The sequence below is a fragment of the Podarcis gaigeae genome (genome assembly GCF_964106915.1).
Source record: "Podarcis gaigeae genome assembly, chromosome: 4".
In the NCBI taxonomy this organism is placed as follows: Eukaryota; Metazoa; Chordata; class Lepidosauria; order Squamata; family Lacertidae; genus Podarcis; species Podarcis gaigeae.
Window position 1 is genome coordinate 103,660,032 of NC_139677.1, and position 26,784 is coordinate 103,686,815.

The 26,784-nt window shown below is 49.6% G+C and overlaps 1 protein-coding gene across 2 annotated transcripts in view; it reads right to left on the reverse strand.

Moving 5' to 3' along the window:
- Window positions 1-1,824: 1,824 nt before the first annotated feature.
- STARD10 (StAR related lipid transfer domain containing 10) overlaps window positions 1,825-26,784 on the reverse strand; it is a 55,091-nt gene continuing 30,131 nt past the window's right edge. The window contains exons 2-6 of one of the 2 annotated variants that reach the window (XM_083737275.1): window positions 15,482-15,629; window positions 13,534-13,637; window positions 11,550-11,667; window positions 5,998-6,050; window positions 1,825-3,641 (exon numbers count right to left, since the gene is read on the reverse strand). In XM_083737275.1, the coding sequence (XP_083593401.1) occupies window positions 3,414-3,641; window positions 5,998-6,050; window positions 11,550-11,667; window positions 13,534-13,637; window positions 15,482-15,629 (651 nt within the window). In that variant the 3' untranslated portion in view covers window positions 1,825-3,413. The remainder of the gene's footprint in view (window positions 3,642-5,997; window positions 6,051-11,549; window positions 11,668-13,533; window positions 13,638-15,481; window positions 15,630-26,784) is intronic. The other variant, XM_083737274.1, reaches the window with a different exon arrangement.

Sequence of the window (26,784 nt, forward strand, 5' to 3'; positions counted from 1 at the left end):
TTGTTGTTGTTATTATTGTTATATTATTATTACTACTACTACTACTACTACTTCTTTGAGGGATGGTGAATATTTCTTAATGTTGTCCAAGTATTATACCTTTAACAAAAGAAATGAAAAAAATCATAAAAGTTGCATGTATGGCAAATGCCGTCCAAAAATGATATAATCTGGTGCTATTTTTGATTATGAGAGTTTGTGATCCAATGTTTATGCCATATCTTGGCATACTGCCATATTGCCTCTTTTGCACACGTTTCTTTAAATATTTTCCTTTCATCTCCTGACCATTTGTCCATTTTATTGAATTGTTTGAATACTCTGTTATCCTTGTGTATTATCAATTTAATAAAATAATAACATTTTTAAAAATGTTTTGGCAAGGATGTTGGGTCCTGGCAACCATGTCCCAACAACGCTTTCACTCTGGTTGCAGAAAATGCATTCGTTTCTGCCATCACCATCGCTCGCCCCGTCTTCTGGGTGACAGCTCTTTGAGATATTTGAAGGTGGCTCTCATATAGTTATTAAATTTATATACCTCCTTTCATCCACAGGGCGCCACAGGGTTCTGTCTTGGGCCCGGTCTTATTCAACATCTTTATCAACGACTTGGATGATGGACTCAAGGGCATCCTGATCAAATTTGCAGATGACACCAAACTGGGAGGGGTGGCTAACACCCCAGAGGACAGGATCACACTTCAAAACGACCTTGACAGATTAGAGAACTGGGCCAAAACAAACAAGATGAATTTTAACAGGGAGAAATGTAAAGTATTGCACTTGGGCAAAAAAAATGAGAGCCACAAATACAAGATGGGTGACACCTGGCTTGAGAGCAGTACATGTGAAAAGGATCTAGGAGTCTTGGTTGACCACAAACTTGACATGAGCCAACAGTGTGACACGGCAGCTAAAAAAGCCAATGCAATTCTGGGCTGCATCAATAGGAGTATAGCATCTAGATCAAGGGAAGTAATAGTGCCACTGTATTCTGCTCTGGTCAGACCTCACCTGGAGTACTGTGTCCAGTTCTGGGCACCACAGTTCAAGAAGGAGACTGACAAACTGGAACGTGTCCAGAGGAGGGCAACCAAAATGGTCAAAGGCCTGGAAACGATGCCTTATGAGGAACGGCTAAGGGAGCTGGGCATGTTTAGCCTAGAGAAGAGGAGGTTAAGGGGTGATATGATAGCCATGTTCAAATATATAAAAGGATGTCACATAGAGGAGGGGGAAAGGTTGTTTTCTGCTGCTCCAGAGAAGCGGACACGGAGCAATGGATCCAAACTACAAGAAAGAAGATTCCACCTAAACATGAGGAAGAACTTCCTGACAGTAAGAGCTGTTCGACAGTGGAATTTGCTGCCAAGGAGTGTGGTGGAGTCTCCTTCTTTGGAGGTCTTTAAGCAGAGGCTTGACACCCATATGTCAGGAGTGCTCTGATGGTGTTTCCTGCTTGGCAGGGGGTTGGACTCGATGGCCCTTGTGGTCTCTTCCAACTCTATGATTCTATGATCCAAAGGTCACAGGGTGGTTCATATCGCCTCTCAGTCTCCTCTTCTGCAGGCCAAAGATACCCAAGTCTCTCAACCATTCCTTACAAGGGTCGGTTTCTGGATCTTTTGTCAGCCCTGTTTAGGGAAGATTTTAATGTATTACAGTATTTTAATATTTTGTTGGAAGCCGCCCAGAGTGGCTGGGGAAGCCCAGCCAGATGGGCAGGGTATAAATAATAAATATATTATTATTATTATTATTATTATTATTATTATTAATAATCTCGGCCGCTTCCAATGCAATGAGAGACGACACGCAGGCTTGCTTGAATTCTTTTATTTTGAAATAAACGGCTCCGATAACAACGTATGAAATCTCGCTGCTTCTTCTTCTTTTGCCCCCGCCCCACCCCCCAAAATGCAAAAGAGGCTTCAAGGAGCCAGCCCCCCCAATAAAACAGTCACCAAACCCCAGATCTGTGAGTGGCTAAATTCCACCCCAAAGGCTGCCCAAGGCCTCCAGATTTTGCAGGGAGAGAAAGAAGGCAACAGGCTTGAAGGAGGAAGCCTGCGGGAGACTTCAGCCCCCAAACCTATTGCGAAAAGGCCCCCACACCCTGCCTGCAAAAACAGAACTCCCTCCACGGCCATCACAAGCACACCAGAAAGAAAAGACTTTTCCCCAACCCTTAAGAGGCAGCTCTAATAACAATTACGGAGAAACACAGAAAAGAGTGAAAAATAGCAGCCACTGAACCAGACAAATAGATGTACAAGGCTCCTGGGAGCGTCCAGAGTGTTTTCTTCAGCTACCTCCGCAGGGGGGGGGGGCAAGATTTGCAGGGAAAGGGGCCCCACCAGCCACGGCCAGGACCGGGTGGTTGGGGGAGAGGGAGGCAGCAATCTGGAGCAGAAAATTTGAAATTTGCTTCTCCACCCATTTGCAAACCATTGCAAAGCACCCACACAATTGTGGCTCGGTTTAAATTGTGTGTTTAAAACCGAGACAAAGCAGTTGTTTGGACGGACAAGGAACCCAAAAGGGGAAAGGACATCTGGTCTGCAGCTCGCCGTCAAGGAAAAGTCTTATTTTCGCCACCAATTCCCCAGCTGGGCACCCTCAAGATGTTTCGAACTACAGTTCCCACCAGCCGCGGCGTCTTAAGGCTGTCTCAGGTGGGGCTGGTGGGAGTTGTGGCCCAAAGCGCCTGGAGAGGGGACCGGTTTAAAAGCCACAAACTGCATTGGTTCCGCCAGCCTTCGGCGCCCTGGAGCCCTCCAAGCTGCTTCGAACTACAACTCCCACCAGCCAGATGTGGATTTAGGGGAGCGCGGCCGGTTCGCCTGCACTGGGCGCTGAGCTGAGAGGGCACTGCTACAATGACAAACAACGGGAGGCAAGAGGCGGGGGGGGGACTGAATTTTGGCGCAGTTCGATGCGCCGCTGAAATTTGAGAGCCCAAACTCCGCCACTGTCATACACCCGGGCATCATAAGGCTGTCCTGGTTGGGGCTGGTGGGAATTATAGTCCAAAACACCCGGAGAGGGGACAAGTGAGTGCTTTGCTACACCTGTGAGTGGAGATCATAAAACTGTGGGCGGGGGTATAAAAAGGGATCCCCCAAGGTCATCCATCCCAACCCGCTTTCCTCCCCCCTGCACCACTGAGTGTGCCAGACAGGCGTGGAGGTATCTTTTCGGAAAACACAAACTGTGTTGGTGACCCCGGCCTTTGGCAAGCTGGGGCCCCGCCGCTCTTTTGAGCCACAACTCCCAGAAGGCCCAGCCGGCGCCGTGGGAATTGTAGTCCAAAAGAGCCGGCGACCCCCAGCTGGCCGAGGCCTGGGTCACACAGACAAAACAAAGGCTGGGTGCGCGAATGGGGAGGAGGAGAGGCCCCTGGGCGACGCTCAGTTGACGCTGTCCTCGTCGCTGGCCTCGCCCCGGTCATCTTTGGTCTCAGAGAGGCTGCTCTCGTCGATGTTCTCGAGGGAGTCGGCGTGCTGGATGGCCAGATCTGAGAGCGCCAGGCTGGCCAGGGTGTTCTGCTCCGGGTACAGCCAGGGCTTGAAGTGCGGGTTGTGTTTCTGCTTCCAGTCTGGGTACTTTAAGCAAGCCTTGTGCATCTTCTTCATCGCCTGGAGGGGAAGAGAGAGGGAAAGAGGAAGCAGCCGAGGCCAAAGCAGGGGGCACTTCGGCCGTAGGACCCTAGAGTGTCATCTAGTTCAACCCCCTGCAATGCCCAACGTGAGACTCGAACTCGCAGCCCTGAGATTAAGAGTCTCGTGCTCTACCAGCCAGAGGAAGCTGCACTGGTAAAAAGACAGTTAGAAAAGTATATAGATACGATCTCCTCATCATTCAGCCCAGACACTGAGGTCCAGCTCTGAGGGTCTTCTGGCGGTTCCCTCCCTGCGAGAAGTGAGGTTACAGGAAACCGGGCAGAGGGCCTTCTCGGTGGTGGCTCCCTCCCATCAGACGTCAATGAAATAAACAACTATCTGACATTTAGAAGACATCTGAAGGCAGCCCTGTTTAGGGAAGTTTTTAATAACTGATGTTTTAATGTATTTCTAACCTTCTGTTGGAAGCTGCCCAGAATGGCTGGGGAGACCCAGCAGGATGGGTGGGGTATAAATAAATTATTATTATTATTATTATTATTATTATTGACCACAAAGCTGCATCTGTCTGGCCCTGCATTTCGGACATGTGCAGGGCTTATGCGTTCAATTTCACCACACAGCCTTCTGGATCTCATAACCCACCTCGATTTCTGAAGCAAAAGAACAGTGTTGTCGTCATCTGTCCCCCCCCCAGGTGCAGGAAAAAAATCCCCAGACGATGAAACGAAATGAAATTCAAAAAACAGGCCTCCTTTGCTGGGCAGGAACCCCAGAAGAACTCAAGACGCCTTCCGCCTCTGGAAAGCTAATATGCTCACGACGAACAAATGTGTGCGGGCTCTCTCTCTCTCTTGCAGTTCTGGGTTTTTTAATTAAATGGAGGCATCGTCTCATTTGCTGATCTGCTCTGTTCTCCGGTGCCATGGAGGGGTTTAACGTGACATCTCAGCCACAGGGCTAATTAATCCGGCGATGGGCTCATGGAAAAGGAGAGCGACGCGGCAAGAGGGTGACCTGCCCGGGTCACGGGAGACGGCAGCGCGCTCATGTGCCCTCTGTGGGTGTCAGCATCGAAGGAGGCCCAGCACAATGCTGGCCTCACGTTCGGCGGCCTGGAGAGCCAGCCCATGCGAGCCCAGGCTTCATCGCAGGTGCTTTGGGCAGGAACGAAACAGCAAGCGCCTTTAAAATCTCATTTTTCCCCCTTGGCGGTTTCAGCCAAAACGCACAGAAACTATGGGTGTTTTCCTGAGGCCCCCGGCTGCTAACAACGGCTCTCCTTCATCAGATGTTTTTAAGCAAAACAAGGATTGTTTAGTTGCATTGCAGGGGGCTGGACTAGATGACCAGGAGGGGTCCCACCCGTTCAATGATTCCGTGAGATAAAATTCCAATCGCACCACAGGGGGGCGCTCTTGGAAGAAATGGCCGTCTGTGGAAAGCTGCCTGCTGCATGGCATGGCATGGCGTTTATAGACTGCCTTTTCTCTCTGAGGAGCTATCAGACATAGCTCTCCCCTTTATTTAATCCCCAAAGCAGCCCTGAGAGAAGGCAGAGACTGAGTCAAGGTCCAGCCAATGAGAACCACAGTCAAGTGGAAGGATTCGAACTGTGGTCTTTCCAAAGTCCTCGAACCACTATACCATACTGGCTCGTTTCGAGGCGCCTCGAGAATGCCAGTGTTTTGAGGGAGAAGCCCAAGCGCATCCCAGGAACTGTGGGTTTGCACCATGGAAGAATCTTGTTTCCCTGGCACCGAAAAAGAAACGGATTATTTATTTATTTTTGCAGTTAGGAAAGTGACTGAGAAAATTAGGAATGTGACCAAGTGTAAACAGCCAACAAGCAAATCAGAAAGGAGGCTCAATAAAGACCAAACGTAATTGAACCTTTTGCGAAAGTTATTCAAGAATAATATGAGAGAGGCAGTAGGGTGTAGTGGTTGGAGCATTGGCCTCTGGCCTAGGAGAGACCAGGGTTTGAATCCCCAACTGGCCATGGAGCTCACTGAGCCAGTCCCTGTCTCCCTCACAGGGTTGTTGTGGGAACTAAAATAAGGAGGGGGAGAACCATGGAGAAAAAGCCAAGCTATAAATGCATAAAATAATAAATAACCCGTTTGTCTCACGTGCAGAAAATGAGTTTAGCCAAGGGGCTCAGGAGGCTCTGCCATATCCTTTGGGGTTCCTGTGCAGCCCCATTTGTGATTCCCCCAGGAAACATGCTTTTCTTCTGTGTCACCAGCAACAGTCCACACACTTATTATTTTTGTGGAGAGCCTAAGGATGAGGCTGGCAAGGAAAGGGAAACACGGACAACCGGCGGACGAAAGAGGCAGAGGAAGGAGGGATGGTTTTCTTGACTTACTTTTGGAGCGAGGAACTGCGAGGACTTGTTCACCACCCACTTTGGCAAAGAACCTGAGGAGGGGAGAAGAGTTTTTAGAGTGCGACACAGCCCCCTACCCCAAAGAGAAGAAAACACCCACCCGAAAAAGGTGTACAAAAGGCAGGCGGGAAGGAAACACAGTCCCTGGCGTCTTGGCCCCTACATACTGTATTTTTCCGTGTATAAGACGAGGCTACTTTACTTTAAAAGTATGGTAAATTTTGGGGGCCGTCTTAAACACGGACAGCGGAGAGGCGGGATAATAATAATAATAATAATAATAATAATAATAATAATAATAATAATAATTTATTTGTACCCTGCCCATCTGGCTGGGCTTCCCCAGCCACTCTGGGCGGCTTCCAAAAAAAATATTAAAATACTCTAATACATCAAACATTAAAAGCTTCCCTAAACAGGGCTGGGGTATTCCCTAATACAGGGATAGGGTATTGGTGGCTGCTGTGATCAGGAGATTGTCATGGGCACATTTTATTGTGATTGGCAGGTGCGGCAAGGTCCGCTGGCGATTTTCTGCTGCGGCAAATGGGCAGGCGATTGGCGCTTGCTTTTGGAAAGCCTGAAGAATTGGTTGTTTTGTTGATGTGCATGCGATTGGCTATGGCGGTCCTGTGGGTGAGCAATTTTCGGCAATCACCCCCCAAAAAGCTCAACAACACCCCCCATGTTTCTCAATTTGGAGTCCCCAAAAAGAGGGGGTGTCTTATACCCGGGGTGTTATACACAGAGAAATACGGTATGTGATTTTCAACCCCAGGCTTGCAAAGCAAAATCCCAAAGCGATGGACACCTTGGCCCCCAAATCTCCTAAAATGGTTTTTCTGCACCCTTCCAAAATATCTGGAACAATGACTCTCTGTCCTTGGAGGTTTTTAAGCAGAAGATGGATGGGCATCTGTCAAGGATTATTTAGTCGGGATTCCTGCATGGCAGGGGCTGGACTAGATGACTACATGGGGCCCCTTCTGACTCTACACTTCTGTGGTTCTATGAATGGCAGAGCAGACCCTCCAAGTGTCCCGATTTTCTAGGGAAGTCCCAGGATTACAGAAGCCGTCCCGGTTTCTGATCTGATCCTGGAATGTCCCGCTTTCCCTTCAGCAGGGAAATGTTGGAGGGGATGGAATAGGACGTCCCTCTTTTCACCAGAGAAATGTTGGAGGGGACGGGAGAGGCTGGGTGATGGATCTGGCTAGCGGCCCGTCTAATCTAGAGTCCTGGCCCCACAGTGACCAAACACTTAGCTCCCGCTTGGACTACTGCAATGCACTCTACGTGGGGCTACCTTTGAAGGTGACCCGGAAACTGCAATTAATCCAGAATGCAGCAGCTAGACTGGGGACTGGGAGCGGCCACTGAGACCATATAACACCGGTCCTGAAAGACCTACACTGGCTCCCAGTACGTTTCCGAGCACAATTCAAAGTGTTGGTGCTGACCTTGAAAGCCCTAAACGGCCTCAGCCCGGTATACCTGAAGGAGCGTCTCCACCCCCATCGTTCTGCCCGGACACGGAGGTCCAGCTCCAAGGGCCTTCTGGTGGTTCCCTCACTGAGAGAAGCCAAGTTACAGAGAACCAGGCAGAGGAGCTTCTTGGTGGTGGCGCCTGCCCTGTGGAACGCCCTCCCACCAGATGTCAAAGAGAACAACTACCAGGCTTTTAGAAGACATCTGAAGGCAGCCCTCTTTAGGGAAGCTTTTAATATTTAATGCTGTATTGTTTTTAACACTCGATTGGGAGCTGCCCAGAGTGGCTGGGGAAACTCAGCCAGATGGGTGGGGTATAAATAAATAATAATAATAATAATAATAATAATAATAATAATAATAATAATAATAATTAACAGATGACCATGATGGGAAGCCCCGAAACAAAAGAACATAAGACGAGCCAAGCTGCTTGATGGACAAGGAGGGTCTTCCTAAAATAAAGAGGCGTATTGAGGGTCCCTTGCGCCCCTGGAAACGAGCGGTATTGGTGCGCGCACACCCACCCACCCCAAATCACCTTTGTGCCACAGTGCATGAAGGCAAGCTATAAATGCATAAAATAATAAATAACCCGTTTATGAAGCTTCTCCTTCGTGTGATCTTGCCTCATTGCATCGACACACACACACACACACACACACACACACACACACACACACAAGGATATGCCATACATTCCATACTATGATAGGCAGTGCTATTTTTCCAGAGAACTCTCTTAGAACAGGCACCCCCAAACTTGGCCTTCCAGACGTTTTGGGACTACAGTTCCCATCATCCCTGATCACTGCTCCTGTTAGCTAGGGATGATGGGAGTTGTATTCCCAAAACTTCTGGAGGGCCGAGTTTGGGTTTGCCTGTCTTAGAATGACAATGGCACCCACCCGAGAGGGGCCGGATCTGAGTTCCGGCAAGTTCCAGCTGGGAAAAAAGCCCTGATGATAGGTGATTTTTGCATGCACACCTGGCAGAGGCTGGTTTCGCCAACCCCCAGGTACGCCTCTGCCTAAGTCATTCATTGTGATTGGAACCTGCTCATGTAGGTCCTATATTCTAAGCCTGCAGCAAAGGAAAGCATCTATGTGACAGCCCTCCAGATACAGTGGTACCTCGGGTTAAGAACTTAATTCATTCTGGAGGTCTGTTCTTAACTTGAAACTGTTCTTAACCTGAAGCACCACTTTAGCTCATGGGGACTGCCGCTGTGCGATTTCTGTTTTCATCCTGAAGCAAAGCTCTTATCCCGAGGTACTATTTCTGGGTTAGGGGAGTCTGTAACCTGAAGCGTATGTAACCTGAAGCGTCTGTAACCCGAGGTACCACTGTACATTCCATACCTCGGGTTACAGCCGCTTCAGGCTGTGTTTTTTCGGGTTGCGGACCGCCAAAACCTGGAAGTACCGGAACAGGTTACTTCTGGGTTTCGGCGGTTGTGCATGCGCATAAGCACTAAATTGCACCTTGCACATGCGCAGAAGTGCCGAATTGCAACCCATGCTTACACAGACGTGGGTTGTGAATGCTGTGGGTTGCGAACGTGCATCCCGCACGGATCATGTTCGCAACCCGAGCGTCCACTGTATTGGAAGGTGGCTCTCATATCGCCTCTTAAATGTCTCTTCTTCTCCAGGCGATTAGCCTAATTCAGGAGGAGGAGGAGAGGGCTATGGAAGGCTACTAGCCAGAATGGCTGTGATCTGCTTCCACAGTTAGAGGCAGCGATGTTTCTGAATGCCAGTTGCTGGAAACTGCAGGAGGGAAGAGGGGTCTTGTGTTCGAATCCTGTCGGTTTTCCTTTAGGGCATCTGATTGGCCACTGTGAGAACAGGATGCTGGATGAGAAGGGCCTGATCCAGCGGCAGGCTCTGCTTCTGTTCTTATGGTCCTCAGTGTCCTTCACCTTTCCCAAAGATTCATCTTCTCCAGAGCTGGCAGAAATCCTCTGCACAGCTGGAGTTTGTGCTTAAAGGACTAAAAAAAGGATAACTCCCAAATCTGCCCAGCTTTAGTGCCTGCAAACTCCCCGCGTCAATCGCCGGCGCTTAGCAAATTCCGCGCTGCCGAACGGCACAGGGGCTCCGTTGCAGAGACGCCGTTCTCTTGGCAGCCTGGACGGACTCCAAGGTCAGAACTAGAGAAAGGCCTTTACAGGCTCAGACACGGCTGATTAGGGGCAAAGCTGGAGAAGAGAGGATTTAATGGGTGGCCGAGGCAGCAGAGAACGAGGCTCTGCCGGCTCCCCTTCCTCCTCTCCCTGCTTTGCTAAAAATAGCCTGAATAATTCTGCAACAACCATCCCTAAACCCTGACCATAAATTATGCAACATTTCATGCATAATTGGAGCTTTTTGTCAATTGCATCCATTGATGGGAGATTCGGGACAGAATTAAAAAAGGACTTTTTCACGCAGCGCATAGTCAAACTGTGGAGGCACTGATGGTCACTTACGTGGATGGCTTTAAATGTAAAGGTACCCCTGCCTGTCTGGGCCAGTCGTGACCGACTCTAGGGTTGCGTGCTCATCTTGCACCAGAGGCCGGGAGCCGGCGCCGTCCGAAGACACTTCTGGGACACGTGGCCAACGTGACGAAGCTGCATTTGGCGAGCCAGCACCAGCGCCGCACACGGAAACGCCGTTTACCTTCCCGCTATAAAGCAGTACCTATTTATCTACTTGCACTTTGACGTGCTTTTGAACTGCTAGGTTGGCAGGAGCAGGGACCGAGCAACGGGAGCTCACCCCGCCGTGGGGATTCAAACGCCGACCTTACGATCAGCAAGTCCTAGGCTCCTTGGTTTAACCCACAGCGCCACCCGCGTCCCTAGAGAGTTGGACAAATTCATGGAGGAGAATTCATCCAAGATCAGAGGAAGCAAAATATCAGAGGGTTCATTCACACTTACCATTCATCCCACCCTTTTCAGGTCTGCATTTCCCCAGTCTGTATCCAAATGCTTTTTTCCTTTCTGCTGCTTTCCCCAGGAAACCCCAATATTCACCCCGAATCAGAACTAACGGCAATTTGGGTTTCCCGCAGATTGCCGATTCAGGAGTAAAGAGCAGGGGGTTTTTTGCAGAGAAAGGTGTGGGGACAAAAATTTGCTCGAACGCAGCAGACCTGGAAAGATTTCACCTGTGCCTAGAAATGCAGACCAAAGCTAAGTGTGGCTGAGCCCTGAATCCCAGTTGCTGGAAACCAAAGGAGGGGAGAGTTGCTCTTGTGTTCAAGTTCTGCTTGCTATGCCCCACAGAGGACCTTAAGGTCCATGAATAACCAAAGTTTAGAGGTCCCGGGCCCTAAGGAAGTCAGGCTATCCTCCACCAGGGCCAGGGCCTTCTCAGTGATGGCTCCGACCTGGTAGAATGCTCTGTCCCAGGAGACCAGGGCCCTGCACGATTTAACCTCCTTTCGTCGGGCCTGTAAGACAGCTATTCCGTCTGGCCTTTAATTGAATTCAGCCTGATCTTTTATTTCCCTTCCCTCACCCGCTCTGAGACCCCACAGCTAATTCTCCCCTGGCCTCCAAGTAGGACTAACTCAGCCAGCTAGCCCTAGGGATTATCTAAAGCTTATTTCCCCTAAATTGATTTTTGAATTTTATTGTTATTCATGTTTTTATACTATATTTTATGCTGCTTTTATAATTAAGTGTTTTAAGTGTTTTAAAGTGTTTTAAATTTAAATGAGCCTGGTTTTTGAACCGGGAAGGGCGGGGTATAAATAAAAAATTATTATTATTATTTATTATTTCCCACAAGCATCCGATCCACCCCTTGAGAACAGGATGCTGGACTAGATGGGCAATGGGCCTGATCCAGCAACCTCTTCTCATTTTCTTATGCATGCGTGTGCGTTCTTGCAGAGAGAAAGAACTCTATGATTTTTACTCAACTTTATTGTCCGGGAGCAAGGAAGAAGCTTGGACGAGCAATATTTCAAAATAAGAAGTTGTGTCACTGTTAATAGTGATTCAGGACGCCGCCGCCCAAGAAATTGTGGCTCTTCATGGACCTTACCTTTGGGGTCTACCTGGGCCAGGTAGGTGAGGCTGCAGTTCTTTTCTCCTTTCCCCTGGATCAGGTAACCAGTTTTAATGGAGACGGCCCTCACCATGTCTTTCCTAGGAGGGTATTTCTGGCAAAGGCAAAAAACAAAACAAAAAAGACAGGTGAAACTGAAATTCTGCCATAAGCCAGCCAGAACGACCATCCTGGCAGCTCCCAAACTGCCAGAAAGGACTGCCCTCCTCTCTCCAAATCTGGAGTTAATTTAGGGGAAAGATGTGCTTCTTGGGGGGGGGGGGCTGTTGTTGGTGCTGACCTTGAAAGCCCTAAATGGCCTCGGTCCAGTATACCGGAAGGAGCATCTCCACCCCCATCGTTCGGCCCGGACACGGAGGTCCAGCTCCGAGGGCCTTCTGGCGGTTCCCTTCCTGCGAGAAATGAGGTTACAGGGAACCAGGCAGAGGGCCTTCTCGGTGGTGGCACCTGCCCTGTGGAACACCCTCCCACCAGACGTCAAAGAGATAAACAACTACCAGACTTTTAGAAGACATCTGAAGGCAGCCCTGTTTAGGGAAAGTTTTTAATGTTTTATTGTGTTTTTAATAATCCTGTTGTCATTAAAAACCTGTTGGAAGCCGCCCAGATTAGCTGGAGAGGCCTGGCCAGATGGGCGGAGTATAAGCAATAAATCAATTATTATATTAGACCTCCCCATGGGAGTTGTATGGGGTGTTGAGGGCGGGGGAATCCCAATTGCTGGAAACCATGTGAGGCAAGAGGACTCTTGCTCTCATGTTTTTCTCCCTGGTTTCCCGAAGACAGGATCCGATGGATGGAGCAGACCAGACCAAGAGTGGGTCGAAGGGTGAAGAAGAAGAAAATAGAACAGACAAAAAAGCAAGGTCCCCCTCCCCAAAAAACCACACACACACACAGAGGCAACCGCTCTAACGAATAACAATGGGGGAAAGGGCCTTTGCAGGTACCATGCGGGGGGTCTCAGGGCACCATGGTGTCCCCAGGGTGCCCCGTCAGGACCCCAGTATTAAATCATCCTGAAAAGCAATCCTTCCTGTTTAGCTTTTCCTATAACAGGCATGCCACTTGCTGCAAGCTCAACCCCTGAATTTCTGCAGTACCTAAAACTCTAGCGCATGTGTAAAAGGTAAAGGACCCCTGGATGGTTAAGTCCAGTCAAATGTGACTACGGGGTTGTGGCACTCATCTCGCTTTCAGCCCGAGGCGGCATTTGTCCGCAGACAACTATCTGGGTCATGTGGCCAGCATAAATAAACCGCTACTGGTGCAATGGAACACCATGACGGAAACCAGAGCGTACAGAAACATGTTTACCTTCCCGCCACAGCGGTACCTATTTATCTACTTGTACTGGTGTGCTTTCGAACTGCTAGGTTGGTAGGAGCTGGGACTGAGCAACGGGAGCTCACTCTGTCGCGGGGATTCAAACCGCCAACCTTCTGATCGGCAAGCGCTAGGCTCAGTGGCTTAGACCACAGCGCCACCTGCATCCCTATCAAGGTGAAGGTAAAAGGTAAAGGACCCCTGGACGGTTAAGTCCAGTCAAAGGTGACTATAGGGTTGTGGCACTCATCTCGCTTTCAGCCCAAGAGAGCCGGCATTTGTCCACAGACAGCTTTCTGGGTCATATGAGCAGCAGGACTAAACCGCTTCTGGCGCAATGGAACACAGTGATGGAAACCAGAGCACATGGAAACACCTTTTAGCTTCCTGCCGCAGCGGTACCTACTTATTTACTTGCCCTGCCCTGCTTTCGAACTGCTAAGTTGGCAGGAGCCAGGACAGAGCAACGGGAGCTCACTTCGTCGTGGGGATTCGAACTGCCGACCTTCTGATCGGCAAGCCCAAGAGGCTCGGTGGTTTAGACCACAGCGCTACCCACGTCTGTGTACAGAACATCGTCCATGCACACCCCTCCTCCTCGCTCTCCCCTCTCCAGAAAAAGGCTGCCGCTCACGGGATGTTTGACGGAGTAGTTCATGATGATGAAGTCGTTGCCCATGGGGAGCCAGGAGCGCAAGGTGATGACGTCTCGGTTCTTCAAGGGTTTGGGGCATTTCCCTGCCAAAAAGCGGGAGGAGAGGAGAAGGAAGGTCATCTCAGGAGAAGCAAACAGACATCCTGGCTTGCAGCTAACAACTCTCACCCCTCTCCCTGCAGCAAATCTATTGTGTATTTATAACTCCACACCAAAAAAATTATATGCCTCTCAGTTGTGTATAGAAAAAGCCCTCGAAGCAGCTAATTGCAGGAAAAAAGCATTAAAGTTATAACTAAAAACAAATAAAGTCATTGCTCTTTTTTAATAAAACAACAAGAACATCACAGCAATAAACTGAAAACACACCAGCATTCTAAACTTCTAGACAGGCTTGCGCAAAGGTGAATGCCTTTGGCACATGCCAAAAAGAATGCAGGGAAGGCGCTCAGCGGATTTCACTAGGCAGGGAGTTTCCAAAGTGCGTCTGAATGCATGCAAGTTAAACTTGCAGGGGAAGCTTCCAGGTTAGTTTGCTGCTGGGGGGCCAACTTGAATAAAATATTGAGGGGGTTCAGGGTCAGTCCCACCCCACATAATCAATCATGACGCAGTGCACACACACCATTTGAACAATGTGGGGGCACAGCCTAGGGTTACCAGATGTCCCCAGTTCCCAGGAAAAGTCCCCAGATTTGCAAATCTGTCCCTGGAAAACGTGGCAGCGGCAGCCTCAGCTCTGGCTGGCTTCAGGAGCTGCTCACTGCTCGCTGCTGTGGCGCCTTCCATTTTTCCTTGCCGAAACTTCTGGTGAGAAAAAATGGCGGGCACCACAGCAGCGGGCAGTGAGCATCTCCTGAAGCCAGCCAGAGCCAACTGCGCTACCAGGCTGGCTCCAGGCTGCTGACCGCCGCTGCCGCTGCCACTGCCGAAGGGGAACCGGGGACGTCCGGCAGTACAGATCTCCTGCCCCCTTTGCTTTGACTGACCGGGGGAGGCTCGGGAGTTGCGGGCAGGCAGCCGTTGCCCAGTTTTTTAAAAATTCTGTGCATTTCTTGTTTTACAGGGTGCGAAAGAAGGGTTTTGCACCTTTATACAACATGCATGTGTGCTTGGGCCCAGGGTCTTTTGCCTCACCATCCCCACTACAGACTCCCTGTTGCTACTCAGCTTCAAAGAAAAAAAGTGTCCCTGGATTCATTGAAAAAAATCTGGTAACCATAGCCCAGCCCCCTCAAATATTTTAGGGGGGGGCAAAGCCCCCAGGGCCCCAAGGAGTTGGTTCCTATGGATTGCTGCAGCATAAAGGGCAGACGTCATTGGGCACCCCTGATGTTTGATGTTGTCACCAAAGAGTAAAGTTAAATGCCCCGTGCCTTAAGGGTGATGTGCTGGTGGAGGCATTGCAGCCATAAGGCCATGATCCAGAATCCAGTGCCTCTGAGTATGCGAAACTTCCTTAGGTGGCTGTCAGCATCACCTCAAAGGTGTGGGAGGGAAGCAAGGCACCCCCCCCCCCGAGACAGAACAGAAGAGGCTGCTAGCTAGTAAGCCATCAACAGCCATCTCCTCCGGGGTCGACCTGAACACGGCTGCAGTTTCAGGAGGGACCCCTAGATTTGGCTCTGCTGACCGGGCACCCTCCAGACCTTTGGGGCTGCAACTCCCAGCAACCCAGCCAGCACAGCTGGGCTGTTTTGGGGAAGGCCAAAACATCTGGGCAAAAACATCCAGGCAACTGATGGCTCGAAATAGGGCAACCGGTGGCAGCCTGCCTTTCCAAACCTGGGACCCCCAGATGATTTGGGCCGCAGCTCCCAAGAGTCTCAGCTGACAGGAGCTGCCGTTCCAAACATCTGGAACACCCCTCTTTGGCGGAGGCTGCCTTAGACAATAGCCACCCGCACAAACTCCCCCAGCGTCTCACAGGAGTAGTATCCCACGTCGGCGTTGACCGTCAGCTTGCCGATGTCGAAGGTCTCAATGACGTTTGTGTCCCACTTTTTCCTGTACTCGATGTCATGCAGGACATCATAGAGGGTTTCTGCCGCGACATCCTTGCACTCTATCCTGCACTGGAGAGAAACGGGGCGTCAGAAACACAACAGCAGCCCAAACGCCGGCACTAATGTCCACAGGATCCCTTTCAAACTGGAGTGGGGAAACTGTGGTCCTTAGGCCATGTAGGAAGACACTTTTGACGGAGTCGGAGCCAGCCATCGGTCCACCTGGCTCAGTGTTGTCCACACTGACCGGCAGAGGCTCTTCACAGTTTCAGGCAGGGGGTCTCTTTCCCAACCCTGGATGTCAGGGACTGGGCCGGATGCTGGAAGACCCCCCAAGTGCCCCTATTTTCCAGGGACAGTCCAGGATTTACAGAAGCCATCTTGGTTTCTTATTTAACCCCAGAGTGTCCCACTTTTCCTTAGGACGTCCCTATTTTCATGGGAGAAATGTTGGAGGGGGTGGAATAGTGAAGGTAAAGGGGCCACTGACCATTAGGTCCAGTCGTGGCCAACTCTGGGGTTGCGGCGCTCATCTCGCTTTACTGGCCGAGGGATCCGGCGTACAGCTTCCGGGTCATGTGGCCAGAATGACTAAGCCGCTTCTGGCGAACCAGAGCAGCACACGGAAACGCCGTTTACCTTCCCGCCAGAGTGGTACAGGACGTCCCAATTTTCATGGGAGAGATGTTGGAGGGGATGGAGTTATCCAAACCCTGAGCTGTCTGAAGGCAGCCCAGTATAGGAAAGTTTTTAAATGTTTTATTATGTTTGATATATGTTGGAAGCTGCCTAGTGGCTGGGACAACCCAGTCATTTGAGTGTGGTAAAAAGTACAAAATTGTTGTTGTTGTTGAAGAGGATGTCCCTATTCTGTGCCAGCCAGGAGGCAGGAGGGATGGGCTGGAGGCAGGAGAAGTTTTGGAGCTGGAGGGATGGGCTGGAGGATGAGGAAGAAGGGGAAGAAGAGGTAGGACAGGCAAGTGAAGGGCCAAGTGCTTCCCCTCCTTTCTTGCATCGCTGTCTCCCAGAACCAGGAGGGGGCTAAAAAGGGAAGAGAACAGGCATCTTCAATGTGGGCATAGTCTCCGACTACATGTGCGCAGCCTGTTGGGGGAATGTATGTCAACTGGTGGAGGGGGGTGGTCCCCTGTTGCTATAACAGCTTCATGGAACGCAGACCTGGGAACAACCCGTTTTGAGAAGATATTTCATGAGCTAGCAGCTTTCAAAGGGCAGAGCTCAAACGACACCCACCCGCCCATATATATATACAGTGGTGCCTCGCAAGATGAAAAGAATCCGTTCTGCGAGTCTCTTCGTCTAGCGGTTTTTTCGTCTTGCGAAGCAAGCCCATTGACAGATTAGTGGATTAGCGCTATTAGCGGCTTTTAGCGGCTTATCGGCTTAATGGATAAGCAGATAAGCGACTTAGCGGCTTAGAAAAAGGGGGGGAAGGAAAAAACCCCACAGGAACTCGCAAAACATTTTCGTCTTGCGAAGCAAGCCCATAGGAAATTCATTTTGCGAAGCACCTCCAAAACAGAAAATTCTTTCGTCTAGCGAGTTTTCCGTCTTGTGAGGCATTCGTCTTGCGGGGCACCACTGTATATATGGAATGATTTTATTTCTTACACAGATATCAAGGCACGTTGTCACTCAGTGCCTCCAGCATACACAAATGTCTGGCTCATTCAAGGCTATGCAGAACCTTTATTCTCAATCTGCTGGTGAATGCTCTTGTTTTTCTAAATTTTTATTATTTGTAAACGGGGAAGGAAGATCCCCGTATTAATGAGACACATAATCCCCCTTGGAAAGTGTTTCCTGTCTCAGAGCTGAAATGCCTGAAAGTCCCATTTTGAAAGAAGTGTTTCACTTTCAGAGCTGCCAAAGTTTGCAGCACCCTTTTGCAGAATAATCTCCCCTCCAAATAACCAACTGCCAACGTTTAAATAAATCTGCATTTCAGCATCTCAATAAAGTTGCCTCAGAGGCCTTGTTGAAGAAAGTTAGGAGAATTTTTAAAACTGCGTAAGAGAAACATATGGAAATATACATCAAGTAATCCCACCCTAATCACAATGTTTATAGATAGTTATAGGCACACTTCAGTTATTTCTGTGACCATGATAACAGTGCAAGCCTACACAATCCTGCACACGGCTACTCAGAAGTAAGTCCCCCCAAGATCAATGGAACTTACTCTCAAGTAAATTAGCCAGGATTGCAGCCTCACTGTCAACAACAAGTTGAAATGCTCCCCTTCATTGTTGTCCCAATAATTTAATAAGCCAAAGCCAATTATCACAGTAACGGATTATGTCTTCTTCCTTTAGTTACAGCGTTATTTATCCATAATTGCATATTCATATAATTTGCTTTTTCATTCCTTAATTGGGGAAATTACATTCCTCTCCAAATGTCTCGAGCTAAAAAGCTTGCATGTAAACAAAACAATGCAAATTCTGATTTACAGCTCTTGCACATGAAATCATTTTATACTGTTGATGTGAACCTTATCTTAATTATTGTCTGCTGCTTGGGGGGTGGGGTGCTTGCATGGCCAAAAGGCAGGCTAAGGAAATACGAAGAAATGAAATTTGCAGCTTGACAGAGGGAAACGATGCCTTATGAGGAACGGCTAAGCCTGGAGAAGAGGAGGTTAAGGGGTGATATGATAGCCATGTTCAAATATATAAAAGGATGTCACATAGAGGAGGGAGAAAGGTTGTTTTCTGCTGCTCCAGAGAAGCGGACACGGAGCAATGGATCCAAACTACAAGAAAGAAGATTCCACCTAAACATTAGGAAGAACTTCCTGACAGTAAGAGCTGTTCGACAGTGGAATTTGCTGCCCAGGAGTGTGGTGGAGTCTCCTTCTTTGGAGGTCTTTAAGCAGAGGCTTGACAACCATATGTCAGGAGTGCTCTGATGGTGTTTCCTGCTTGGCAGGGGGTTGGACTAGATGGCCCTTGTGGTCTCTTCCAACTCTATGATTCTAGGATTCTATGGAAGAGCCATTTGCAAGATTCGAAGAGCCATTTGCAAGATTCGAAAGCGGGACCAAATTAGCCTCAGCTCCCCCATCACACACAAGCACAGTCCAATTTTAATTATATCTACACTCAAAGATTTAAAACGGGGTCTCAACGGAAAAATCAAATAGGCACCACGGATCAGACAAAAGATTTCTACAAAGTGCTGCAACGTTAGGAACTTCAAGTGCTTTCAAATTATCAGAAATTTAACTTCTGCAATGCAATTTTGTTTCCTCCTCAGAGGCGTATTTCAACACAGTCTCTGCTTTCGCCCAGAGATAAAGATTGTTGTTCCGTGAGCACAGGGAGAGCCCTGCTGGGTCAGACTAGACTGGAGGCTTATCTAGTGCAACTTCCTGTTCCAGAAACTCACAAGGAGGACACGAGTGCGAGGCACGCTCCCTACATCCAGGGCAAATAAAAGAAAGGATTTCTTCACGCAGCCACGGAGAGCCCTCTCCTCCTCCCAGAATCTGTCTGATCCTCTTTCAAAGCCATCTAGGTTGGCGGCCACCCCTGTGGCAGGGAGTTCCATAGGTTAACTATGTGCCGCGTAAGGACCTATTTCCATTGTTCTGTCCTGAGTGTTACTCCATTCAGTTGCTATCCCTGTGACCCGACTACCCTAAGGAGATAAGCAGAGCCTGGCTCCAGGGTCAGGGGGGCAAAGAGCTCCTCATCTGCCCCCCCCGACCTCTTCAAAGAGGACTCAGCCAACCAGGTGCCCCCGTGGGAAACCGCTCTCTCTCCTCCGGTGGTTTCCAGAAACTGGGATTCAGAGGTGGAGACAGAGAGAATAGCCATTGTGGCAAATCTCTATGAATTGCAGAATTCTCTTTTAAAAGCATCCCAGGCAGTGACCATCTCCACCTCCTGTGGCAGTGAGTTCCACTGTTTAACTGTGTTGTTGGTGGAGAATTAAAAACGGCTTTTGCTGCAACACAATGACCCCTCTGGAAATCTTCAGGGACCTGACGTTATTTTCATTTAAAATGCATCTCTGGGTTATTTGTGGGGCATAGGAATTCATTCTTTTTTTCTTTTCTTTCTCCAAAATATAGTCCATCCCCCCACAAGGTCTGAGGGACAGTAGACCAGCCCCCTGCTGAAAAGGTTTGGTGACCCCTGGTCTGATTCTTTTTCAAAGCCATCTGCATTGGTAGCCATCACTGCCTCCTGTGGCAAGGAGTTCCACAGCTTAATTATATGCTTGAAGAAGGGCTTTGTTTTTCCCGTCCTGAGTCTTCCAACCTTCAGCTTCCTTGGAGGCCGATGAGTTCTAGTGATACGAGAGATGGCGAAAAACTGCTCCCTATACACTTTCTCTCGGCCAGGCATCATTTTATAAACTTCTATCATGTTGCCTCTTCCTCAATGTTTCTCTCAACTAACGAGTCCCAAATGCTGCAATCTTTCTTGGTTGGGGAGTTTCCTCACAGGGGAGGAAATCGCTGCATCTCCTAAATCATTTGGGTTGCCCTTTTCAGAAACTTTTCCAATTCTGCAATATCCTTTCTGTGTGAGGCAGCACCTTTTCTGAGAGTGACCAAAATGCCGCAGGAGTTTTGCAAGCTCCTGAGTTCTCCAGGGCTCTCGATTGGGCAAGATGTTGCACAAAGCCAGGGGGTGCGGGGGGGGGGGTGTCTGTGCGTGTAAAAAAAGCTGGATGTTGTAGCCATGAGGTGGGCTTGTGGACTCAGCTCCAAGGTGGAGATTGCAAGCTAAGCCCCTCTCAGGCGCCGAGATTATCAGGTTCCACGCCTGAGATTCTGGGATAAAATAACCCCCCACCTTCAAGTGTCTGGCTTGTAACCCAGAACTGTCTCAAACTGTAAAGGAAACTCACAGCTTCCCAAGGCAGGCAAAGAGCAGATTTAAAGAGAAACACGGTGATCTTTAACTCAGCAAAACCAGGGGTTGATTTTGTAGGCAGAACTAGGCAAAAAGAGTCAGTGGAAGCCAAACTGTACACTATTGGTTGGAAGGGATGCAACACTTAAAAAATAAATGCAAAATCCATCTTCAGCTGATGAGAAATCATCTTTCTGTGGTTGCCAAGAAAGAACCGGCCGGCAGAGAATTTGCTGGCATCTGTCTGTCTTGGGAGACAGTGGAGAAGTGCTCCTTTGGAGGTGAAGGCAAACTGTTGGACACCTGCAGCACCTGCTGTGGCTGTAGAGACCGATAGGGGAGAGAGATGTTTTGTTGCAGCTGGGGCAGAGAGGGGTCCGGTTGTGCTGCTGCAGATGCACCAGGGTGTTTCTTCTCTCTGCTCTCCTCCCAGAGGTCATTCCTCCTCTGGTCACTGCTACAGATGCACAACTCGACTGCCTGTCTCCAGGCACTGCGGTCGTCCACAAGGGATTCCCACAAGGCTGGGTTGGTGTTGCCAGCCCTCATGGCATGTTTGCAGACATCTTCGTAGTGCAGAGTTAGTCTGCCAACTGGCTTGGCACCTGAAGCCAGCTCCCTGTAGAGAACATCCCTGGGGACCCTGCCATCTTCTGTTCTGTGGACGTGACCAAGTCAGTGTAGACAACACAGACAGCAGTGTGACTAGCCTGGGAATGTGGGCTGAAGAGAGCGCATCTTCAAAACTGTCCTGCTCTGCAATGCCCAAAACCTTCCTGATGCAACACATGTGGGAGGCGTCGGGCTGGACGCTCTAGCAAAGAAAGCCCTTTCCTGAACTGGTCCCCAAACTGTGTTTTTTTAAAAATAGGCACTTTCCCCCACCTATGGTGGGACTGACCACAAGGATTCAAATTCTGCACAATGGTTTGCCAAGAAATGACCAAACTCCCTCAAAACGCCCCATTCCAACTTCATTGCAGCTTTACTTGTTATGAAAGGTTTCAGCTGCCAAAACCTCATATAGTCCTACCTCGGGTTACAGCCGCTTCAGGTTGCGTGTTTTCGGGTTACGGACCGCCGAAATCCGGAAGTACCGGAACGGGTTACTTCCGGGTTTCGGCGGTTGCGCATGCGCAGAAGTGCTAAATCACACTTTGCATGTGCACAGAAGTGCCGAATCGCAATCTGCGTGTGCACAGACGCGCAGCCGCGGGTTGCGAACGTGCCTCCTGCACGGATCACGTTCGCAACCCGAGCGTCCACTGTATTCCCCCAAAATGAATGCAGGATTTGCAACTTCTGTTTTGTTATGAGAAATATGTGGAGTTTAGCATTAGCTGGGGGGAAAATAACTCATAAGTCACATGTTACCAAACAGTGGCAGAGGAAGCCGCTCGGGCGCCTGGGGCGGCACGGGCTGAGGGTGGGGCGAGCTGCCCATGGGGCGGTGCCTCCAGAGTCTGCCTGCCTCCTCCCACTCAGCCGCCCTATAGCTGAGGGGGAGGCAGCGGGCAGACTGTTCGGGCAGTGCAGAGCCATGCCACTGCGTCTCTCCCAGAAGAGACACATGGCTCAGGCGCACTGCAGGCCCCACGGTGAGTGCCACCCGGCATTTTGTCACCCCCTCCCAGTGGTGACACCCAGGCCGGCCCCCCACACACAACACACACCCTTCCTCCACCCCTATTACCAAAGGCTCAGAGGACCTCAAAAAATGGTGTTTGGTGGAATTTTATCTCATGTGCAACAAATTTAGAGACACAGGCATTTCTCCCTACAGTGCAACATGAAAACTGGCTTCCTTAATGGCCTTAAGTACTTCCTCATCCATAATATTCAGTCTCTCTCAGATACACTGTGCTGCTTTTTTGTACTTCTGCTCTTTTGATTAGGGCTGCCTCAGCAACTTTCGGGGTGTCCTGGTTTTTACCTTTTGAAATACGGCAACCCTGTTTTGATTGTATTGATTTGTTTGGTTTATTTCAGGAACTTGGAGATCAATGGGCAATTGAAGGCCAAGACAGAGCCCCGCTTCCCCACTGAATATTCAGCAAACAGGATGAGGCTGCAAAAATGGAGTTTTGGCACCCAAACCTGAAGATTATGAGAATTTTGAACATCCCTCATTTTCTCCTCCCTGCAGCCCCAGCACAAACACACAAATACACACACAGCTCCTTTTGCAAAAGCACACTGCCTGTCAGATGGCGGCAATTGTGGCAAAGTGGGTCTGTGGATCCATTTCCAGACTCTCTCATTATTAATCAGGCCTATCATTTTTACAAGCCGAGCCTCTAAATATTTCATCAGCCACCCGGAGTCGTTTCTCTCTGCCCGCCCGCCAGAAGACCGCCGAACAAAGGAGGCTGCGTCTCGATCCAAGAAGCCGCGGAACGGAAAGGTCTGCAGCCCCGAAACCTGATGCGCAAAACCGATACCCACAAAGAGCCCCACTCCTCCTCCTGGGCAGAACATCAGGTGGGCTGGGACCCACGGCAGCGCTTGGCTTTCAAGGGGGCCTTTTGTGAAGGGGATGAATTGCACAAACCTGCCATTGTGCCCATTTCAAAGGCGCAGGGGCTCGTTTTTCCACTGCACCAGGTGGAACTGGAGAAGCGCTTTTTGCACAAAGGAGGGAGGCACAAACAGTGCTGAAAAAAGCCTGGGGGGTCAGATATTGGGGGGGTTGACAAGGCTGGGTGCAAAGGCAGGGCAAGGAGCAGGAAAGGCACCAGACATCCTGCTATGCATTGCAGGTTTGGGGGTTGGACTAGATGACCCCTGGGGTCTCTCCTACAGTTCTATGATTCTATGGTCCAGGTCCAGACCTACACCCCGGCTGGCTCCTCTTGCCCCTTTTAAGGTAATAAGAAGAGCCTGCTGGATCGGGCCAATGGCCCAAGTATCCCAGCATCCTCTTCTCCCAGGGGTCGACCAGGTTCTCCCATGGGAATCCAGCAGGCAGGATTTGAACACAAGACCCCTCTCCCCTTCTGCGGTTTCCAGCAACTGGGATTCTGAAACACAGCTGCCTCTGTGATAGGGATTTTGAGGTCTTAGATATATGTTAAATGTTCATAAGTGTACCAACCAAGCACCTACATAGATCAGCACAGGAAGACCGACCTGAAACCATTTTTTATTCGCAAACTGACCAAATGTTTTCTCTGCAAGGTCAAGGAAAATGGAAAAGCCTCCCCATTGTCTTTTCATTCACAAAACCTGTCTTAAGGGTATGTCTGTCTGTGTATGAATAGGGTGAGGCTGTGACCTGGCTCAGCAACTAAGTATTTGTCATTACAAAAGACTGGCCAGGCTCCCCAGGGTATCCAATCAAGTGACCATTAAACAAGTAAACCTGTCAGACGAGATAAACAAGTCACTCAGATTTCTGCTGTAGACCACCTTTTCTGTGATGTAGGTATGATGTATCTGGGGGGTGGTCTTAGGTTACACCCCTTCTGTGATGTATGTATGATGTTTCTGGGGGTGGTCTTGGACTCCAAGGCGGACAATTTAAAATGTCTATATAAGGGCTTATGCACCATTGTTTGTGTCCCTCCTGCCTCTTGCATGTGGCAGTGAGCTCCCTGTTGCAACAGATCGATAAAGATCAGGCTTACTAGCTGCTTTGCTTCTCAATATTCTCTGGTTGTTATTTTCTCCTACCTATAGGGAACCTACGTAAGGACTCTATATGGGCTCTTGGGTACCCCATAAGGGGAAAGGGGAAGATTTTTATCTACAACACCTCCAACTGCGGAGGCAGAGGGTAGACCTCCTGGCTAGTAGCCATCGATAGCCCTCTCCGCGAATTAGCCAAATCCTCTTTTTAAGCCATCTGAGACTTAACAAAGTCCCACTGAGGACAGTCAGCACTCACACTGGATGGTTATGGGATGGATGCTTCCTTCCCACGGTCTTCGCTCGTGATGGGCGGCTGCCACAAAGGGATCCTGCAAATACATGGAGAACCCAAAGAGGTCTGACTCAGCGGCAGGTTCTGGCGGGCTGGTTCAAACCCAGCCCAGCTGAGTGAAACTTCCCAAGCAAGCGCTGATAATATGATGTTTGCCTTCTTATCTCCAACTTGAAATGCCCCCCACCTCCTCCTCAGGTGGGGCACCGACAGATGGCCCACCCCGAAATAGCATCAATATGGCTCCAGGAGCGACTGTTGACTCTTGACTGTGAAATATCAGCAACTGAAACCCATTGACATAAGATGCGAAATGGTGATATAAATACTTGGACAATGCTCAGCAAATTGTCAGCCGTATGTGTGGGGGGGGGGATAACTTCAGGAGAAGAAAGGCTCAGGAGGAAACCCTACAGAGGTGTCCAAACTTTTTTCAAAGAGGGCCAGATTTGATGAAGTGAAGGGTTGTGAGGGCCGACCAAAGGGCCAACCGAAGAAGTTGTTCACCTTTTTTAGGATTGAAGTTGTTGAGGTTTTTTTTAGGATTTTACCCCAGGAAGTAAACTGCCACAGGGGCTGGATTAGGCCCCTGAAACTGACTTTGGACATGCCTGCTCCACACAAATCTGGAGTGGAGTCCCTAAGGCGGTTGGATGGCACCTTATACAGTGGTACCTCTGGTTAAGAACTTAATTCGTTCCGGAGGTCCGTTCTTAACCTGAAACTGTTCTTAACCTGAAGCACCACTTTAGCTAATGGGGCCTCCCGCTGCTGCCATGCTGCTGCTGCACGATTTCTGTTCTCATCCTGAAGCAAAGTTCTTAACCCGAGGTACTATTTCTGGGTTAGCAGCATCTGTAACCTGAAGTGTCTGTAACCCGAGGTACCACTGTACTGCCTCCTTCGGGCAACTCCTGCTGCCAAGCTGGCGCCAAACGTCTTGCGCACACAGAAGCAATGTTTGACATCAACATTGTTTGGCATCGAATCTTTAGAATTTATGGGAGAAAATCCATCTGAACATTTTCTGCAGATATATACACACAGAGAGAGAATTTTAATTAGGCCAGAGGTTTCCAACCTTTTTGAGTCCCTGGCTCCCTCGACCAACTACATTCTTTCTGCGGCACCCCTGTGGGGCTCAGGACCCCAATTATGTCCCCTCTTGCCTGCAGAGCTGACAGCCCCTCACCCCTTTTCGAGCACCCTCCCTTGTGGAGCGTTCCCTCAGCCTCCTCTCCTCTCCCCTCTCCTTGGGAGTCCTCTGGGCAGCCGTACCTGCAGCCCCTGGTCTCTGAACTGCCCCCCACTCTGCCCCAAAGAGAGGTGCCTTCTCACACTGCCCCACAGGGGCCTAGGAATGACCCCCTGGCCTGCCCCAGAGGCACCGTTAACCTGCAGAGCTTGTGGGCAGGGCTGCTGCAACAGACAGTTGTGCAAGGCTTTGGGAGGCAGTCATGAGAGGGCATCAGAAGAGGGAGGGAAGGAAAGCGGGACAGAGGCCAGTGTTGTCCGCAGCACCCCTGACCATCATTCAAGGCACCCCAGGGTGCCAAAGCACACTGGTTGAAAACCACTGAGGCTCCCAGTAGTCTCTGAGCTGCTTCCCTGCATTATCCACTAGGTGGCAGCACTATAGATTTTATGAGAGCAGATCTAATGACACAGAATAAAACCCTTTTGGTACCTATAAGAACAGAGTGCATCTGCGTAGGCAAACTAAAGCCTGGGGGCCAGATCCGGCCCAATCCCCTTCTAAATCCGGCCTGTGGACGGTCCGGGAATCAGCGTGTTTTTACATGAGTAGAATGTGTCCTTTTATTTAAAATGCACCTCTGGGTTATTTGTGGGGCATAAGAATTAGTTCATTTCCCCCCAAAAAATATAGTCCAGCCCCCCCACAAGGTCTGAGAGACAGTGGACCAGCCCTCTGCTGGAAAGGTTTGCTGAGCCCTGATCTAAAGCACCACTGAATTATTATCATTAGTATTATTATTATCCGACATGATGTGCTAAGTAACTGTAGGACTGGAAGAGGACTGGGGACTCCCCTCTGATGTCTCACTTCGACAGTGGCACACAATTTCCCTTGGTGCACCTCAGCCTTCCCTCACCTGGTGCAATCCAGATGCTTTTGAACTACAACTCCCATCACCCCCAGTTTGCTCAGGGCTTCTGGGAGCCCAGCTGAAGTTGAGTGCTACAAACGCAGTCACCCTCAGATTATCAAAAATGTACCTTCTGCAGTTCAAAAGCATGTCAAAGTGCAAGTAGATAAATAGGTACCACTCCGGCGGGAAGGTAAATGGCGTTTCTGTGCGCTGCTCTGGTTCGCCAGAAGTGGCTTAGTCATGCTGGCCACATGACCCGGAAGCTGTACACCGGCTCCCTCGGCCAATAAAGCGAGATGGGT